Below are 17596 nucleotides of genomic sequence, written 5' to 3' on the forward strand. Positions count from 1 at the left end.
TATCTGTCTGTCTCTCTACCAGGATGGTTTTGCTCCTAACGGTACACTACATTCTCAGAAGAAAACACAGGATGCACGCTTTGGTTATGCTATGGCTGTAGCCCCTGACCTAAACCATGACGGATATGCTGACCTGCTCGTGGGAGCTCCACTAGAGGATGACCACCAGGGAGCTCTTTACATCTACCACGGCGACGAATACTACATTATACCTCAGTATAAACAAGTAAATATATCACTAGTTCATGTGTGCAACCAACCACATGTGTGAGACCACTGAGACCAGACAATCTGTAGACATCACAAAAAAAAGACATGTCAAATAAATATAGGTCTGTATATTATATTAATATATTAAAATATATGCTATGATGAAAATGAAGAAATATGTTGATTAGTAATTTTAATAGATTTTTATATTGAACTAAAAAAATTGTACACAGAATGTACACTACTGTTCAAAATTTTGGAGTTAAAGGTTTTTTTCCATTTTTGGAAAAAGTCTCTTATGCTCAACAAGGTTGCATTTATTTGATCTAAAAATATGGTAAAACACAGTAATATTGTGAAATATTGTTTTCTTTTTTTTAAATGTAATTTGTTCCTGTGATGGCATAGCTGATTTTATAGCAGCACTTCAGTCTTCAGTGCCACATGATCCTTCAGAAATCATTAATATGCTGATTTTGTGCTCAAGAAAAATGTATTATTATCATGTTATCATGTTAACGCATTTTTACGTAAACTGTGATATATTTTTCAGGATTTTTTAATGAATAGTTACAAAGGTTCAAAAGTACAGCATTTATTTGAAAACGAAATCTTTCTTTAATGTTTTTACTAAATTTGGTCAAATTAATGTATCCTTGCTGAATAAAATAATTAATTTCTTTAAAAAAAAAAACTTACTGGCCCCAACTGACTGTAAAACTAGTGACCACTTTTAAACTAGTGATTAATGCCCTAGTGAAAAATAAATATACTAAAATGTATTTGAAATACATTAATTTAATTCTAAGTATACTACAAATACATTTACATATTTATGTACTTAATAAAAATACCCTGCAATTGTACTTTCAGTATACTTACAATCTGCTAAATTGGAACAACTAATTTTGTTCCCAAAAATGAAAATTATGTCATTAATTACTCATTATCATGTCGTGCCAAACCCGTAAGACCTCTGTTCATCTGCGGATTAAGATATTTTTGATGAATTCCGAGAGCTCTCTGACCCTCCCACATACAGCAAGGATCACCTTACACGATCAAGGCTAAAATAGTCCATGCAACATCAGTGGTTCAACCATAATTTTACAAAGCTACGAGAATACTTTTTGTGTGCAAAGAATACAAAAATAGCGACATTATTCAATAATTTGTCTCCTCCGCATCTCCCTATAGGGCCATTTTGGAGAGTATCACATACGTAAACAACGTATGTACCCGGATACGTTGTTTATGTTCAGATCAAAGTGCCTTCATCGTGTAAGGATCCTTGCTGTCTATGCAGGGTCAGAGAGCTCTCGGAATGCATCAAAAACATCTTAATTTGTGTTCCGAAGATGATCAAAGGTCTTACGGGTTTAGAACGACATGAGGGTGAGTAATTAATGATTGAATTTTCATTTTTGGGTGAACTATCCCTTTAATGCACTTTAATTGTTGTAGTGCATATCTGATTGTGCTAAAGTGCAACTATTCCAAGTATACTTTAGGTACACTTTAAATATTTTGTATTTAAATACTGATATTCTTCAAAAATCATACAGACCTCATCATGACATTAAAACACATTTTAGGTTTAATATTAAGAAATGTGCATTGTGCACAAGTAGTACTCCAAATAAAGTTTAATTATAATTTTTATATCGAGCGAAAAGTCAGTAAATATGTTAATAGTTTTGAGACTATACTTAGTATTTAAAATATATTAAATTTTTACTTGGGTGACCACTTTTTGATGGCTCTTCTCTTTTTCTCTTTGTAGCGTATCCCAGGCTCCTCTCTCTCTGCAGGGCTGCAATATTTTGGCCGTAGCCTGAGCGCTCTGCTGGATCTGGATGGGGATGAGTTACTGGATCTTGCTGTGGGAGCACAGGGCAGTGTCGTCCTACTGAAGTACTCTATGCCTCATTACAGTCTTGTGTTTTTATGCATCATCTAAACACTGCTATCACAGATACAATTCGTCACTTTAAATTGTGTGTCAAACAGTAGTAAAGTCACGTTTTGAATGACCCGTGGTAACAACTTTGCTTGATTCCTGACCTCTCTCTGTACTCTACAGGTCACGCAGTATAGTGCAGATCAACGTCAGCCTGTCCTTCCAGCCACACTCCATAAATGTGATACAGAAGAACTGCCACAAGGCTGGACGAGACTCCGCATGTCTTAACGCCACAGTTTGCTTTCTGGCCCTGTCTCACTCTCCTGGCTCTTATAGCACATATTTTGGTAAAGTGTCATGTAACCAAAAAGCTTTCTTCTTGCTGTACTACATGCACCTCCTAAACTACCACCACATCTGTTTGTTTGTATAGATATGCAGATGGGGGCCATGTTGGATGATAGAAAGATCTTGGCTCGTGCTCTGTTTGACTACAACTCACAGCGGCAGACTCTAATGGGCGTCACTGTTCGTGTAGGGCAGACCATGTGCTACACTCTACCATTTCACGTCTTTGTAAGTCTAAACGGCTTAAAAATCAATGAAGTAAAGGATAATGTACATTTAACCGGTCGATATCGCAAAAAGGGGTTGTTTTGCCCTAATGGCCGACGGACTGTATATTATCCTACATGGGAACTTACTGATTGTTTTCAAGGAAAAGTGTTCTTCTCTCTGTTTCTGTTTCCCTTTATATATCTAGGATACAGCTGATTACATCCGACCAATCAGCTTCAGTTTGCGCTTCAAAATCAATGACACAGAGAGCGGCCCAGTACTAGATGAGGGCTGGCCGACAACATTCAAGAAGTCTGTGAGTACTATTCAGCTGATGTATTTGTTTGAAAACTAGGAATATAAATTAATGGCTTTTTCCTTCATACTGCTGGCTAACGCAAAGTTTGATCTCTTTTATTGCCTTTAGATCCCATTCTTCAAAGACTGTGGGGAGGATGATGTGTGTGTAACTGATCTGGTTTTACAGGCCCATATGGACATTTCTGGAACTAGGTAACAGAGAAATTGTCCTCCTTCTGTTGGCATGTTTAGAATAAGCACACCTAATAATCCACAACTAGTCCAAACATGTTGACCATTGGCAGAACTAGTTGCTTTAACCCCTAGTGCTATGTTAATAGTAAAAATAGAAATATTTAGAGTAACATTTTTAAAGATTTAATCAGTTCAGTGACTACTGAACCTGAAACCGTGATTGAAATAGCATGTGTTATGGTAATGTAACGTCAATCTTGCTCTTATCTGTTCTTGCAGGCAGCAACCGTATGTTATACGCAGCCCTCGGCGACGACTTGCAGTAGAAGTGCAGCTACAAAACCGTCTCGAAAACGCCTATAACACTAGTCTCACTCTTCATTACTCTAAAAACCTGCACTTCAGCAGTCTGAGTATACGGGTACCAGCACAATCTCTCCTCTGAAAACATTAAAGCATATTAGTACAAACACACCAACATGTGTTAAATATGGCAGTTTGATTGTTTTATGCCAAATGAGTAATATAGTAGATACTTTACTAATAAATGTCACAATTACGTCTACAAAATATACACATCAGATTTTTCAAATAAATGCTGTTCTTCTGAACGTTCTATTTATCAAAGAATTCTGAAAAAAATGTATAATGGTTTCCACAAAAATATTAAGCAGCACAACTAATTTCAATATTGATAATAATAATAAAAAATGTTTCTTAAGCACCAAATCAGCATATTAGAATAATTTCTGAAGGTTCATGTGACACTGAAGACTGGAGTAATGACTCCTTAATATTCAGCTTTGACATATAGGAATCAAATTCATTTTAAAATATAAAAAAGTATTTTAAATTGTAATAATATTTCACAATAATATTTCAATTTTTGATCAAATAAATGCAGCTTTGATGAGCATTAGACTTCTTTAAAAAAAACAAAAAAACTTACCGTCCCCAAGCTTTAGAATGGTAGTGTAAGTATTTAAAGAAAAGTATTCTTATTTATACACATAATTTATATAAAAGTACAGAATATTCCACTGTTTCATGAATCACACTTCTTGCTTCTTTATTTCTCTTTCTGCCTCATTTATGTCTCTTTGTTTCTCTCTGTTTGTCTATAGGAAGACGCTCAATTTAAGATTGAATGCACGGCTCTAAGCTCAAACAGTCACTCCTGTAATGTCAGTTACCCAGTGTTCCGCTCTCAGTCGAAGGTAAGCCTCTGAAAGATGAAGGTTTGTCATCATGATTCACTGAAACAGTCACTGAGCCGTTTTGATTCATTGACCAACGATTCTCCCAACTGCCTCATTTTTCTCAGGTGAACTTCATGTTGGAATTTGAGTTCAGTTGTACGTCTCTCATCAGTAAGGTCCAGATGAAGCTTGTTGCTTCAAGGTACACACACACACACACACACACACACACTCACACACATAACTTAAACCATTAGCAAATGGTACTACCCAAGGATGTCATGGCCATTTATTTTAAATAATTACATTTTTGGAAGGTGTATTTAAAGTCATTTTAACCTAACACAACAAGTAAATAAGCATGTGTTATGTTAAAATGTATATTAAATGTGTGTGTTGCCACAGTGACAGTGTGGAGAGTGAAGGCACACTTTCGGACAACAGTGTACAGTTACAGAGTATTGTACAGTATGAACCAGATCTCTTCATCACAAGGTTAGTTCCCAACGTCACTTTCCCTTTTACAACCTTAAAATGCATGCATGTTCAGTGTACATTATGCATATGTGGTAGACTTATTTTGGTTCAATTCACTACAGTGACTCCAACCTAAACCGCTATGAGGTCCACCCAACCAGAACCGTGTCTGAGGGGACAGGACCTGAGTTCTACACACATTTCAGGGTGGGTCAAAGTAAACCTGATAGGCTCATTGGATTATGTTTAAAAAATCAGAAAGCTTATGAGTACATGTTTGTTTTTTTGATATCAGGTGCAGAATCTGGGCTGTTACGCCGTCAGTAATCTGGAGCTGAGTGTTAATTTGCCCGCCGTGGCTTCAGGAGACAGAGTTTTCACGACTGTGGTTGATGCTTTCTCTCATAATGTTAGTATCACTTGTATGCGTTTATACAGTCTTACTGTAATTCATATGCATCTTTGTGTTCATGTAGTTGTTGGTGTTTTTTTCTGTTTATTTGTAGTCTTCAGGTGTGAACTGCAGTATAGTTAGTGATCTTTCCAAGTTAAAGTCCAGCCAGAGAGATGTGCGTCCACTTCACCCAGAAGACATGAAGAAAACTGAACTATTGGTGAGAAGAATACAGATGTTATGTTCACTGAAGGGAAATTGACAACTGCATTCTGTAACTGAAGTAAATCGATTAAGTTAGATTGAATTTTGATTTGTTGATTTAATTTGGAACACGCTCGCAATTAACAACTTGCTGTCTCTGGATAGACATTATTCTTTGCCGTCAAATTGCCATCAAATTCTAGAGCTGTCAACCTCTTTTTGTCTTGTTGAAAAGTAGGACAAAATTCCTGTTAAGTATTTGGGTGGAGGAGAAAATCAAATAAAAACAAACCGGAATGAAATAGGGGTTTTGGCTGCATATCCATGAGAATGAAAGCAGCAGAAGATGCACAAAATATAGAGGGATACCGATAGTAAAATTTATATAGTTTTTTGTATAAAGACCCAATTTATGAAAAAGAAATATTATATTTAATTTACATTTAATTTGTATTAATTTACTAAATTATTTACTTATTTTAATTAGATTTGTATTAACTCATGTGCTCATTTATTTTAGTGTATTTTTCTTTAATTCAATCATATTTATTTTAATATTACTTTTGTTTCATTATTTATTTTTTAATAGCTTTTCTCCAAACATTTCCACAGACTCCCTAGCACTTCCATGTAAACACTAGTTTGAAAACGCTTACCCAAAGTACTGTAAATGATCTTATACTATAATATAATTTTGTTTTCATATTTAGAACTGCACCTCCTCATGGTGTGTGGAGGTCGTGTGTCACATCCAACAGCTATTGAAAGGACAGACAGCCTTGATCCGCATCACCAGGAGGATACACGACAACTTCTTCAGACAGGTGACACAAGCAAATGACTACAGAAGTCAGATGTATTTACTGGGATGTGTTTGTGTTTCAGTCTCTAACCTCTGACTACTGTGTGCTTCTGTCAGGCCAAGTTTAAAGCAGTAACAATAGTGGGCTCTTACCAGCTGTCTGCTCGGGAGTCCAATCTGATTAACATGGGAAATGCTGCCCTCTTGAGGGAGGTGAGAAAACTGACAGGACACAAACTCATAAACCAGGGATGTCCAAACCTGTTCCTGGAGGGCCACTGTCTTGCAAAATTTAGCTTCAACCCTAATTTAACACACCTGAACTAGCCAATCAAGGTCTTGAGACTCACTAGAAACCAGAGTTTGTCTTACTATTGAGAGATGAGAGGGTCTGTATTCTTCTTCCTTCTGCATTATCAATGCCTAAACATATCGCATAACGAATCTGAGGTAGTCAGCTAGAACAAGTTGTAGCTCTCAGAAATGTCCCAGTTCACAAGTTTTAATTATGAGTTCTACGAGAACGTGAATGCTTTTAACAAGTTAGTATCTCGTAATTACGGTAATTACGATATGGCGTGAACTCACCTTTACTGTTGGAGAAAGCGTAAAGGTCAACTTGGATCATGTGTGCCCTGATAACCAATCACATTATAGCTTTGACCTCATTGATTTTCAGTCAGAGTTGTGCGACACTCAATCGCCGTTTACAGATACCATAGGAATAAATGAGAAGTGCTGTAAGCTGAATCCCAAATGTCGCAAAATGTCAGTGACTTTTCCTATAAATCGAATAGTTAAATCAAAAACTATTGTTTAGTGTCAAACATGTTGAAGATTAGCTGACATCAAACTTTTAATGAGTTTAAAACTTTCCTACAAATCCAGTGTTTTGTACTATCTCTTTCTGTCTCTGTATGTTTAGATGGTTTTAGAAGTGCTGAAGGGGCGTTCGATTCCAATCTCTCTCTGGATTCTGATTGGCAGCATCATTGGAGGACTGCTGCTTCTTGCACTCTTAGTATTCATCCTTTGGAAGGTACTGAACACAACACATAAGCAGGTGTACTGCTCTACATCTGAAGCGCATTACTACCCAAAACACTTTATATTTACTAAAACTACTAGCACTCAGCAGTCTTAAGCCATGTGTTGATGTTTCTTCACAGCTGGGGTTTTTCACAAGGAAACAGAGGAAGGATGAGGATGAGAACGATGACAACTGACACTGCAAAGAAGACTGAACAGAGTTTCCTTTACAACCAGGAAATACGCCTTTTGTAGCCATTACTTCCCCTTTGAGACATGACACTTCTGCTCCAGGACCACAAACAATCTATTATCTGGTCCAGGTGGAATCCACAGACTTATTCGTCATTTTCTTTGCTGATTTTGGGGGGAAATCTGCAGAATGGATTTAAACCTGATGAAATATTTCTCATGGAGCTGAGTGCTAAAATATTTAATACATGAACATGCAAAGGGATGCACAATGTGTAAAACTTTGCGATCGACGGGTGTATCAGGTCTTGCAGGTCAGTTGAGTACGTTATTTAGTTATCAGAGTCTCACACCTAACATTTTATTTGGATTCTGTTGTTGCATCAAATAGCACAAGAATCCAATTGTGTCGCAAAAGGATGAGAAAGAAGGTTAATCTGGGAGACTCTCTGGCTTCACAGAGCCAGATCCTTTACAATTGCATTGCATATAAAGAACGAGCAGGAAAACAATCAAATGCACTATTTGTGAAAAGGAAAATAATGAAATTAGTATTCAAGTTGAAAACATATGGTATAATACCAAGCAGTCTGTTTATTTAATTTTTTTCTAAACAGAAATAGCAATGTCCGTTTCAGTCTTCATGTTCAATGCATAGGTTTGTAAATTGTATATGCTTTTTTGACATTCAGACAAATTATTAAAAAAAATGTAAACCATTAAATAAAAGAATTACATCTTTATTTTTTCCTGTGGAAAATAAAATTGTTCACGGCTACACAAAATACTCACACTATTAAATATAAATCACTCACTCCTTGCAAAAGAAATAAACAGCTCTTCTTAAGTGACCTATTTCTTTTCAAACAAACATCAATTTTCTGAACTAGTCTAAAGTTGTATAAAAACTGTCAGCGAGGGGCCTGTGTAGAGTTCATGTAAGATTCCAGAAGAAATATGGTCTCATCCACCTGGTTTTCACTGGAATCCAACCTGCCATCATAAGCACAAAGAGAAGAGACCAAATTAATGATTGGCGGAAACGTGAATCATGTGACTGATACATGTGTAGAGAGTGACTGGTTTGTGTAGTACTTGTTAATGTGGTGTCGTAGGGATTCAAGCTGCTGTCTCTCTGGAGCTGTGATCATCTCCTCCACCTCCGTCAGCTGGGCCCCCTCGGCTCCTGTGGCCTGCAGGGATGCCAGGATGGCCTCAATTCGCTGAGACTTTTCCAAAAGTCTCCTGTCAAAATCAATTAACAGACATAATTGAGGACTAATACTTAGATTAAATGTTTTCATTGACAAAAAAGAAGGGACTTGCTTGTTCTCTTTGGTTTCATACAGCCGCCTCTCAATCAGGTTCCCAACAGTCTGTATGGGGTTTGCATACAAATATGTAAAAAAATGATAAAAAAGCATTAAACAAAGATTCCATGGATGTTCATGAGCTGTGTACCTTGTAACAGTGTTGCAGAAGTAGTCTGGCGGTGGGCAGCTGGTTAACCGTGTACAGGTAAAAGGTGCGAGAAGGGGCGTAGTCTGGCGTTTTGGGGATTTCCTGCACAAAGAGTGCTATGAAGCATGATCTAGGGTTATCATAGTTAACTAAAACTAAGTCTGATCTATTTCTATGAACAGAATCTGTAAGTGTGCTACCTGTAGCTGGACCAGGTTCTCAGACAGGAGTGTGTACAGCATGTCTTTGGCCTCTTTGGCAGGAACCATGGCAAAATCCTCCACCTGCTTCTGTTCCAGATGCCGTTTTCGTAGTAACAGACGAAAGATTCGAGCTGAGCGTGAACCAAACCTGTCATAAAACACACCCACATCATGAAACTAAGAACAAAACCAAAAGATTTCAGGAAGCTAAAGCGCTACAACTCTACTAACCTCTCTTGGACCACAGACTCTAGGGTAGCTCTGGCCAGGTTAGCCAGTGCACGATGTAAATCTGACCCCAGGGTCAAGGGTCAACCAATTCATTATTAGTTGTAGATTATGTTGCTGAGAAATTAGATACATAATGCAAAATAATTCACAACTGCTGACGTTTCTCTTACGTTCAACAATGCTGGATTTAATTAATCAAAAATACAGCAAAATCAGTAATAACAGTGAATTACTAATATATGTAATATTTCTATTTTTATATTTATTCCTGGGATGGCAAGCCAAATTTTTTGCAGTTCCAGTTTTTAGTGTCACATATTTCTTCAAAAAATATTCTAATATGCTGATTTGGTGCTCAAGAAACATTTCTTCTTATATTCAATTTTGAAAACAGTTATGCTGCTTATTATTTTTGTGGAAACTGTGATACAATTTTTTCAGAATTCCTTAAATAATAGAAAAGTCAAAAGAACAGCATTTATTTAAAACAGAAAAAAATCTTACTAACCCCAAACTTTTGATAAATAAATAAATAAACACGGTTTGCAGTCAGACATGGAAATTTCCTTTTTTACTTCAGGTGGTGTTTTAAAGGGATACTGACGACATACATTCCTCCTCCACTGTCACCTGTCTTCCCCACAAATTCCATCTAGTAGAACAAAAGACAAATAAATTAAGTCATTTCAAACATTTTAAAGTAATTTAATTCTTGTATAAATAGCAACTATACACTCACCTAAAGGATTATTAGGAACACCATACTAATACTGTGTTTGACCCACTTTCGCCTTCAGAACTGCCTTAATTCTACGTGGCATTGACTCAACAAGGTGCTGAAAGCATTCTTTAGAAATGTTGGCCCATATTGATAGGATAGCATCTTGCAGTTGATGGAGATTTGTGGGATGCACATCCAGGGCACGAAGCTCCCGTTCCACCACATCCCAAAGATGCTCTATTGGGTTGAGATCTGGTGACTGTGGGGGCCATTTTAGTACAGTGAACTCATTGTCATGTTCAAGAAACCAATTTGTAATGATTCGAGCTTTGTGACATGGTGCATTATCCTGCTGGAAGTAGCCATCAGAGGATGGGTACATGGTGGTCATAAAGGGATGGACATGGTCAGAAACAATGCTCAGGTAGGCCGTGGCATTTAAACGATGCCCAATTGGCACTAAGGGGCCTAAAGTGTGCCAAGAAAACATCCCCCACACCATTACACCACCACCACCAGCCTGCACAGTGGTAACAAGGCATGATGGATCCATGTTCTCATTCTGTTTACGCCAAATTCTGACTCTACCATCTGAATGTCTCAACAGAAATTCGAGACTCATCAGACCAGGCAACATTTTTCCAGTCTTCAACCGTCCAATTTTGGTGAGCTCGTGCAAATTGTAGCCTCTTTTTCCTATTTGTAGTGGAGATGAGTGGTACCCGGTGGGGTCTTCTGCTGTTGTAGCCCATCCGCCTCAAGGTTGTGCATGTTGTGGCTTCACAAATGCTTTGCTGCATACCTCGGTTGTAACGAGTGGTTATTTCAGTCAAAGTTGCTCTTGAATCAGTCGGCCCATTCTCCTCTGACCTCTAGCATCAACAAGGCATTTTCGCCCACAGGACTGCCGCATACTGGATGTTTTTCCCTTTTCACACCATTCTTTGTAAACCCTAGAAATGGTTGTGTGTGAAAATCCCAGTAACTGAGCAGATTGTGAAATACTCAGACCGGCCCGTCTGGCACCAACAACCATGCCACGCTCAAAATTGCTTAAATCACCTTTCTTTCCCATTCTGACATTCAGTTTGGAGTTCAGGAGATTGTCTTGACCAGGACCACACCCCTAAATGCATTGAAGCAACTGCCATGTGATTGGTTGATTAGATAATTGCATTAATGAGAAATTGAACAGGTGTTCCTAATAATCCTTTAGGTGAGTGTATAGTAGTGTGTATCTGTGTATGCATTGCTTTACCGGATCATCCACCAGGAGAGTGAGGTATTGGTCTAAAATTGGTCTGGCGATGTTGTAACTGGATGGAAGAGCTCGGAAAATCTGATGGAAAACAATAAGGCTTTGATCAAACTACACCAATCTGGTTTGGTTTTCTAAACTGATCTGTAGGACTGACTGTTCACACTGCCTTTGTCATTTCAAACTCCAATGAACTAATTAGACCGGTCTCTTTAAATGTTTTTCAGTAAGGGTCTTATCAAACAAAAATATGCATGTCCGTCCATTACCTCATTGGCTGAAAGGGCTTGTGTGAAAGCAGCGTGAGCCGGCGTTGTAACTTCACTCATCCGCAACATGGTTCTAACAATCTCACTGCTAGTCTACAGGGGAGAAACAGAGAGAAATTTAGCCGATAAAGACCTACATTCTACCGACTTATTATTTCCCTGGAGGAGAAAGTCTAAATGTGAGAATCCAGAACATTCTGTCTCAGATACAGCCGTGAAAGAATATTCAGTCCACAACCTAATTATATATCACAGCACATCTTAGATTATTTGATATACAGAGTGGTGGTTATTGTCACCTGATCAAGTTTACAGGAAACAGCACTAATAATGGCCTGATCCCTGAAGTGCAGGTGAAAGCGTTGAAAATTCACCTGCCAATAGATCCCTTCATCACCACACTGAAGAGAAAGGGTCAAAACACGTGTAAAATACAGGAAAAACTCAGCAAATGAACAGGTGGATGGGTGAAGTCATCATCTCAATGGTAATACCTCACTATTTTCTGTTTTGGCTTTCTTTGCCGCACGCTGGTCAGCTTCACCATCCTCACTTGAGCGTCTGCGTTTTCCTTGACCTGAATGAACACAATTCAACCACCTCAGTTCTATTCATATGAAAATATAGCCTATTTATATGGTGAACAGTAAGATCTATATTCAAAACTTTTACCTGTTGTATTTTCCAATGAACACTAAAATAATTGAGGCTTTATTGCACAAGCTAAATTTTCATTGGTACTGTATATACCTCATGTGAGTGGACCACTAAAGAGTTTAATAGTAAGTGATGAGTGTTTTGACTGAAGTAACTGACCGGTGAGATTTATATAGGGTAGTTTGTAGCATTCTGGGTGATCCTCTGGTTCAGTGGGCTGTTTTACAGCTGGAAGGGGAGTGTTGACTGCTCCTGAGCTTGATGATCCTGCTGAGGTCATAGGAGGACAACGCTGCACGAAATGAGTCTCCACCAACCGGGAAAACGCAGAGACAACCTCACTGTAGTCCATACTCTGGCCCTCTGGTGCAAAAAGAGTTGCAATAGGCACATTTCAAATAAAAGTCAAGACATAAGAAAGTGGATGGAACATATTTCAGATGTAATGTTAGTGCTCTTTCTTTTTGTAACACATTTGTCTGGTCCTCTTTAAAAAAACAACAACAACAACACACAAACACACAATTGGACAAATCCAAAAAGTGAATTAAGAACTTTGTTTTGTTTCCATTTACAATGATTTTAAAAACAGACTTAGCCTGCTTTTCATGTGCTATTTGTGTGTAACCCAGCCAATATTTATGTAGAGGAGCAATTCTTTTTTTCAGATCCTCAGAGAGTTCTTTGCCATTTCAAGATTCAAGAGTTTTATTCGTCACATACACAATTATACAGAGTATAACCAGCAGTGAAATGTAGGTCAGGTCCGCTCCAAGGACAGTGCAATTATAAAGTATACAAATATTAAGAGAAGAAAAGTAGAAAAAAATAAAATAAAATAAAAAGAATAAAATAAAAAGATAGATAAAAAATATAAATATAAATGTGCAGGTCAGTATGTTGTTGACTTAAATAGTACTAAGAGGAATGTGCAAAATAATGTGCAAAAAAGTTGTACAGGGTATATAATAGCAGCAATATGAGGTAGAGAAAAATTATGAATAGCTTATTGATATGGTGATATTTACATGGAGTCAAGTGATGTTATGACACAGAGTTAGAGTTTAGGAGCCTGATGGCCTGGGGGAAGAAGCTCCTCCTAAGTCTCTCAGTTTTTGCCATCAGGCTACGGAAGCGCTTACCAGAAGGAAGCAAAGTGAATAGCTGGTTACCAGGGTGATTTGAGTCCTTGATTATTTTGACAGCTCTATTTTTGCAGCGTTTGAGGTAGATGTCCTGCAGAGAGGGGAGAGCAGACCCTGAGATGCGCTCAGCTAAGCGCACAACTCTCTGTAGTGCTTTGCAGTCCTGATTGGAGCTGTTTCCATACCACACTGAGATGCACTGAGTCAATACACTTTCTATGGTCCCTGAATAGAAAGTTTTCAGGATTGCTGGTGAGACCCTGAATTTCCTCAGCTGTCGCAGATGGTACAGTCTTTGCCTGGCTTTCTTTACCTGAGTTTGGATGTGTGTAGTCCAAGTCAGGTTCTCGGAGATGTTTACACCGAGGTACTTGAAGCTACTCACCCTCTCCACAGGGGTCCCACTGATCATAAGAGGTGTGTAGGGCTGCTGCTGTCTCTTCCTGAAGTCCATGATCAGCTCTTTAGTTTTGCTCACATTCAGAGAGAGACAGTTGTCCTGGCACCATGATGTGAGTCTCTCTACCTCGTCCAAGTATGCGGTCTCATCGTTGTTGGAGATGAGGCCCAGAACCACAGTATCATCAGCGAATTTGACAATAGATGTGGAGCTGTGAGAGGACACGCAGTCATGCGTGTAGAGAGAGTAGAGCAGGGGACTCAGGACACAGCCCTGTGGGGCTCCTATGTTCAGAGTGATGGAGTTTGAGGTGAACTGGCCAACTTTCACCACTTGAGGTCTGCCGGTGAGGAAGTCTTGAATCCAGTCACAGAGTGAGGAGTTTAGGCCGAGGTCTGTGAGTTTAGATGCCAGTTTGATGGGGACTATAGTGTTGAAAGCTGAGCTATGAGGTGCCATGTTGAACTTCCAGTGACCAGTATGAGAGAGTGAGTGCGATAACACCAAATTTAACACACCTGCTCCCCATTCACACTTGAGACCTTGTAACACTAACGAGTCACATGACACCCGGGAGAGAAAATGACTAATTGGGCCCAATTTGGACATTTTCACTTAGTGGTGTACTCACATTAATGGCTGTGTGTTGAGTAATTTTGAGGGGACAGCAAATTTACACTGTTATACAAGCTGTACACTCACTACTTTACATTGTAGCAAAGTGTCATTTCTTCAGTGTTGTCACATGAAAAGATATAATAAAATATTTACAAAAATGTGAGATGTGTACTCACTTCTGTGACATACTGTACATAGACAGACAGACAGACAGACAGATAGATAGATAGATAGATAGATAGATAGATAGATAGATAGATAGATAGATAGATAGATAGATAGATAGATAGATATAGAATTTGTATTTATTTTAATAAAAATGTAAGATTTTTTTTTTAAATAAGTTTTTTATTTTAAGATACATTTTTTTTTTTTAATTATAAATAAAAATATTTTTTTTAAAATTGCATATTTCGGATGATATATCGGGCTTGGATGCAGGATAAATGTTTATAAAAAATAATATATATTTTCCTATCAAAATAAAAGTTCAAAACTTGAGAATGATTATAATTAATAATTCATTACATATATATAGCGCTTTTCTAGGCTCTCTAAGCGCTTTAATCTCCTCAACCACCACTAGTATGCAGCATCCACCTGGATGATTGTGGTACATACAAAAAAAACTAATACATACATAACTAAAATGCATAGAATAGTATCTATGTAAATTATTTAACTTTCACAAAACTTTTTAAGGTAGTATAAAGACCTTTGTCTTTAAAGTTTAGGAATTTTTCATAAGTTTAACAAATATACATGCAACTCATTTCCTCGTCTGTATACCAACATTCCCTTTGTATGGTAAAACAGCTTGCAAAATATTTGCCATTATGCGATTCTTTTTCTTTTTTTTTAAGATTTATTTTTTGCCATTTTGCGATTCTGAAAATAAGGTGAACGCTGATAACGCATGTTATAAGTAAACCATACCCATACCAAGATGATCTCAGTTAAGTTTGATTTAAAGGAGCTGAGCTCATTTAAAGTTTGTTTGGAGCAATCAATCATAAATACTGCAAGCCCAAATCCTTACAAAAAAAAAATCCTGTTTCGTTTATGAATTAGCCCTTCAGTCTTCTTGCATTCTTATAGTTCCTCACCTGGCATACTGTGGGTCAGCCGGTCTGCTACAGTCTTGACTGTGCTGCTCATAGTCATCTGCCCTCTCTGCAGTATCTCCTCAACAATGAGCTCGCCTGTGTCTCCATAAAGACTCTTGGCGGTGTAGATGTAGCGTGGATAACGGAGCATGTGTAGGATGTGCTCACAGATGATTCGATATTCCACAGGTCCCGCTGGACCACGACGCCCAGCACTGAACGAACACATCCCATGCTGCATCAGCACACACAGAGACTTCTTGACCTAGCAAGAGAAGAGTGTGTTAAAGAGAATATGATGAATTTACTGGCTCGGCAAAAGGAGGACAGAAAGAATGGAAAGAGAAGAGAAAGAGAAGGATGTGATAACAGAGAAAGCTTAAGTACATGACATTACCAGGTCAAGAGGAAGTTTGGTTTCATGGGCAAGTGCTCGCAAGGTAAGAACTCCACTGCGGATCAGACGAGTGCCCACTTTCTCCACCACATCTCCAAAGTGCTCCTGCAGCAGCAGCCCACACAGACGCACCTCCTGTGCTGTCATCTGCAGGAAAGAGAAGAACAACCATTCACTTAACAAACACTTCATGAAATAACATGGTTTTATAAATCACTGAAGCCAAATTTTGCTGGATTTAACAATGGAGCTTATAATATGAAGCTTCCAAGACATACCATAAGCTCTGAAGCCCAATTTCATTAATTTTAGCTCATCTTTAATTGATGAGTTCAAATTGAATAGCTACACTACCCATATTCCTGAAGAAAGATTCACTAATCAGAAAAGTCACTGTTACTAAAGAAACAAAAACTATCATTAAGCATTGTGAATAAGATAATCGATGTGTCTCTTCAATCTCAAACTACTGGTATGTAATTTAATATTTTACAATAAATTAGTTAAAATATAATATTTAATCAATTTTATTAAATAAACTTTAATAAAATATAGTTTTAATAAATAAGATCAATGTCTGTGAGTCCAAAATCTGTATTGCACAGTCATTTCATTTATCGTATCATTTGTGAAGCAAATTGTTTTTATTTATTTATTTATTTTTATCCTGAAAATTTATTGGTTTAAATCTTTGAATTATTTAATGTAGACTTTATTAAAAGTAAAATTAAAATAAAAACAGGGAGAAAATTAATGGGAAAACAATATTTCTTGAGGCATGGGGGTCAGTGCTGATCTATTCTCAAAAATACCACTTATTACATAAGCATCACAGATAAACAAAAACTCTTGTTGTGATATATACAACTTCTTCTAATATCTAGTAACAACAACACATTTTCTGTTGTATCTGTAACCATCACCACAAATACATGAACATTCTAACACTTTTTAATATGCTGTCACAGCACAGTGTTGTAAACTGTACCTAAAAGCAGCATTTAAAAACACTAAAAGAGCATCCTGTTCAAAATGTACAGTAATAATAATTTAATGTTTAGGTTCTAAGTGACACTCATTACACAAACTAACACATGAAAGCAGCATTAGCTGCTGTCTAGCCTTTCTACAAATCAAACATCTCATTTAGCCTAACAATGCACAAAAACACACAATCATACACATGAACAAAAATGAACCTACCTCTGTCCAGTATCTAGCTGTACGTGTTTAGAGTTTTAATCTCTCTTTTTAATATCACATGTGTTGTTCAAGCGGTGTGTAATGATCAGCACTGACGAATTTCCGTAGTCATGTGGAGTTCCAGTGTGATGCCTGATTAGGGAACGAATCGTTGCAATGAACTGATTCATTTAATGATTCAGAAGAGCCGAATGTGAATCACTCGACTACATGAACAATGTTTTTAAAGTAAATCAATTAGATGAATGAAACATAAACATAATAACGTACATCAGTGTTTACATCAAATTATTGATTTCGTTAAAAAAGGATATAAATTGAGACAGGGACACTTTTGAGCGACAAATTTCATTTTCATTTCATATTTGATTTAATAATATACTATTATTGTAAATTAATCACTCCCTTTATTTTAACGTTACTTTTCACAGGCCTATAAAAAGCATATTTCACTGCCGCTATAA

General features: G+C 37.4%; 2 protein-coding genes across 4 annotated transcripts in view; one reads left to right on the forward strand and one right to left on the reverse strand.

Annotated features, from left to right (window-relative positions):
• The window catches only part of LOC306878436 (integrin alpha-10-like), a 43870-nt gene extending 35630 nt beyond the window's left edge, over positions 1-8240 (forward strand). For both annotated transcript variants that reach the window (XM_079430789.1, XM_079430790.1), the window contains 17 exons: positions 23-226; positions 1994-2124; positions 2294-2460; positions 2547-2689; positions 2877-2987; positions 3099-3184; positions 3446-3587; positions 4291-4383; positions 4491-4567; positions 4771-4860; positions 4965-5049; positions 5138-5251; positions 5349-5456; positions 6151-6264; positions 6360-6455; positions 7168-7281; positions 7412-8240. In XM_079430789.1, the coding sequence (XP_079286915.1) occupies positions 23-226; positions 1994-2124; positions 2294-2460; positions 2547-2689; positions 2877-2987; positions 3099-3184; positions 3446-3587; positions 4291-4383; positions 4491-4567; positions 4771-4860; positions 4965-5049; positions 5138-5251; positions 5349-5456; positions 6151-6264; positions 6360-6455; positions 7168-7281; positions 7412-7468 (1932 nt within the window). In that variant the 3' untranslated portion in view covers positions 7469-8240. The remainder of the gene's footprint in view (positions 1-22; positions 227-1993; positions 2125-2293; positions 2461-2546; positions 2690-2876; positions 2988-3098; positions 3185-3445; positions 3588-4290; positions 4384-4490; positions 4568-4770; positions 4861-4964; positions 5050-5137; positions 5252-5348; positions 5457-6150; positions 6265-6359; positions 6456-7167; positions 7282-7411) is intronic.
• LOC306878437 (DNA-directed RNA polymerase III subunit RPC3) lies at positions 8036-17266 on the reverse strand. Of its 2 annotated transcripts, XM_079430792.1 has the most exons (15): positions 17133-17259; positions 15930-16076; positions 15533-15797; positions 12423-12626; positions 12101-12183; positions 11906-12007; positions 11607-11699; positions 11338-11418; positions 9959-10010; positions 9359-9419; positions 9125-9275; positions 8925-9026; positions 8790-8839; positions 8559-8708; positions 8036-8456 (listed from the first exon to the last, which is right to left on the reverse strand). In XM_079430792.1, exons 2-15 carry the CDS (start codon positions 16074-16076, stop codon positions 8375-8377), a joined length of 1623 nt encoding a protein of 540 aa, XP_079286918.1. In that variant the 5' UTR covers positions 17133-17259; the 3' UTR covers positions 8036-8374. The 2 variants fall into 2 exon arrangements, with proteins under 2 accessions (XP_079286918.1, XP_079286917.1); XM_079430791.1 differs by having other exon boundaries at positions 8559-8839; positions 17133-17266.
• Positions 17267-17596: the final 330 nt, after the last annotated feature.

Source organism: Barbus barbus (genome assembly GCF_936440315.1).
Source record: "Barbus barbus genome assembly, chromosome: 12".
Lineage (NCBI taxonomy): Eukaryota > Metazoa > Chordata > Actinopteri > Cypriniformes > Cyprinidae > Barbus > Barbus barbus.

What these genes read in the sequence shown, in the direction of transcription:
- LOC306878437 (XM_079430791.1), bottom strand. Translation starts at nt 16,076, where the DNA reads ATGACAGCACAGGAGGTGCGTCTGTGTGGGCTGCTGCTGCAGGAGCAC. An exon ending in CCAAAACAGAAAATAGTGAG is followed by an intron (nt 12,008 to 12,100) that starts GTATTACCATTG and finishes CTTTCTCTTCAG; the next exon opens with TGTGGTGATGAAGGGATCTA. An exon ending in TTCTGCAACACTGTTACAAG is followed by an intron (nt 8,840 to 8,924) that starts GTACACAGCTCA and finishes AACCCCATACAG; the next exon opens with ACTGTTGGGAACCTGATTGA.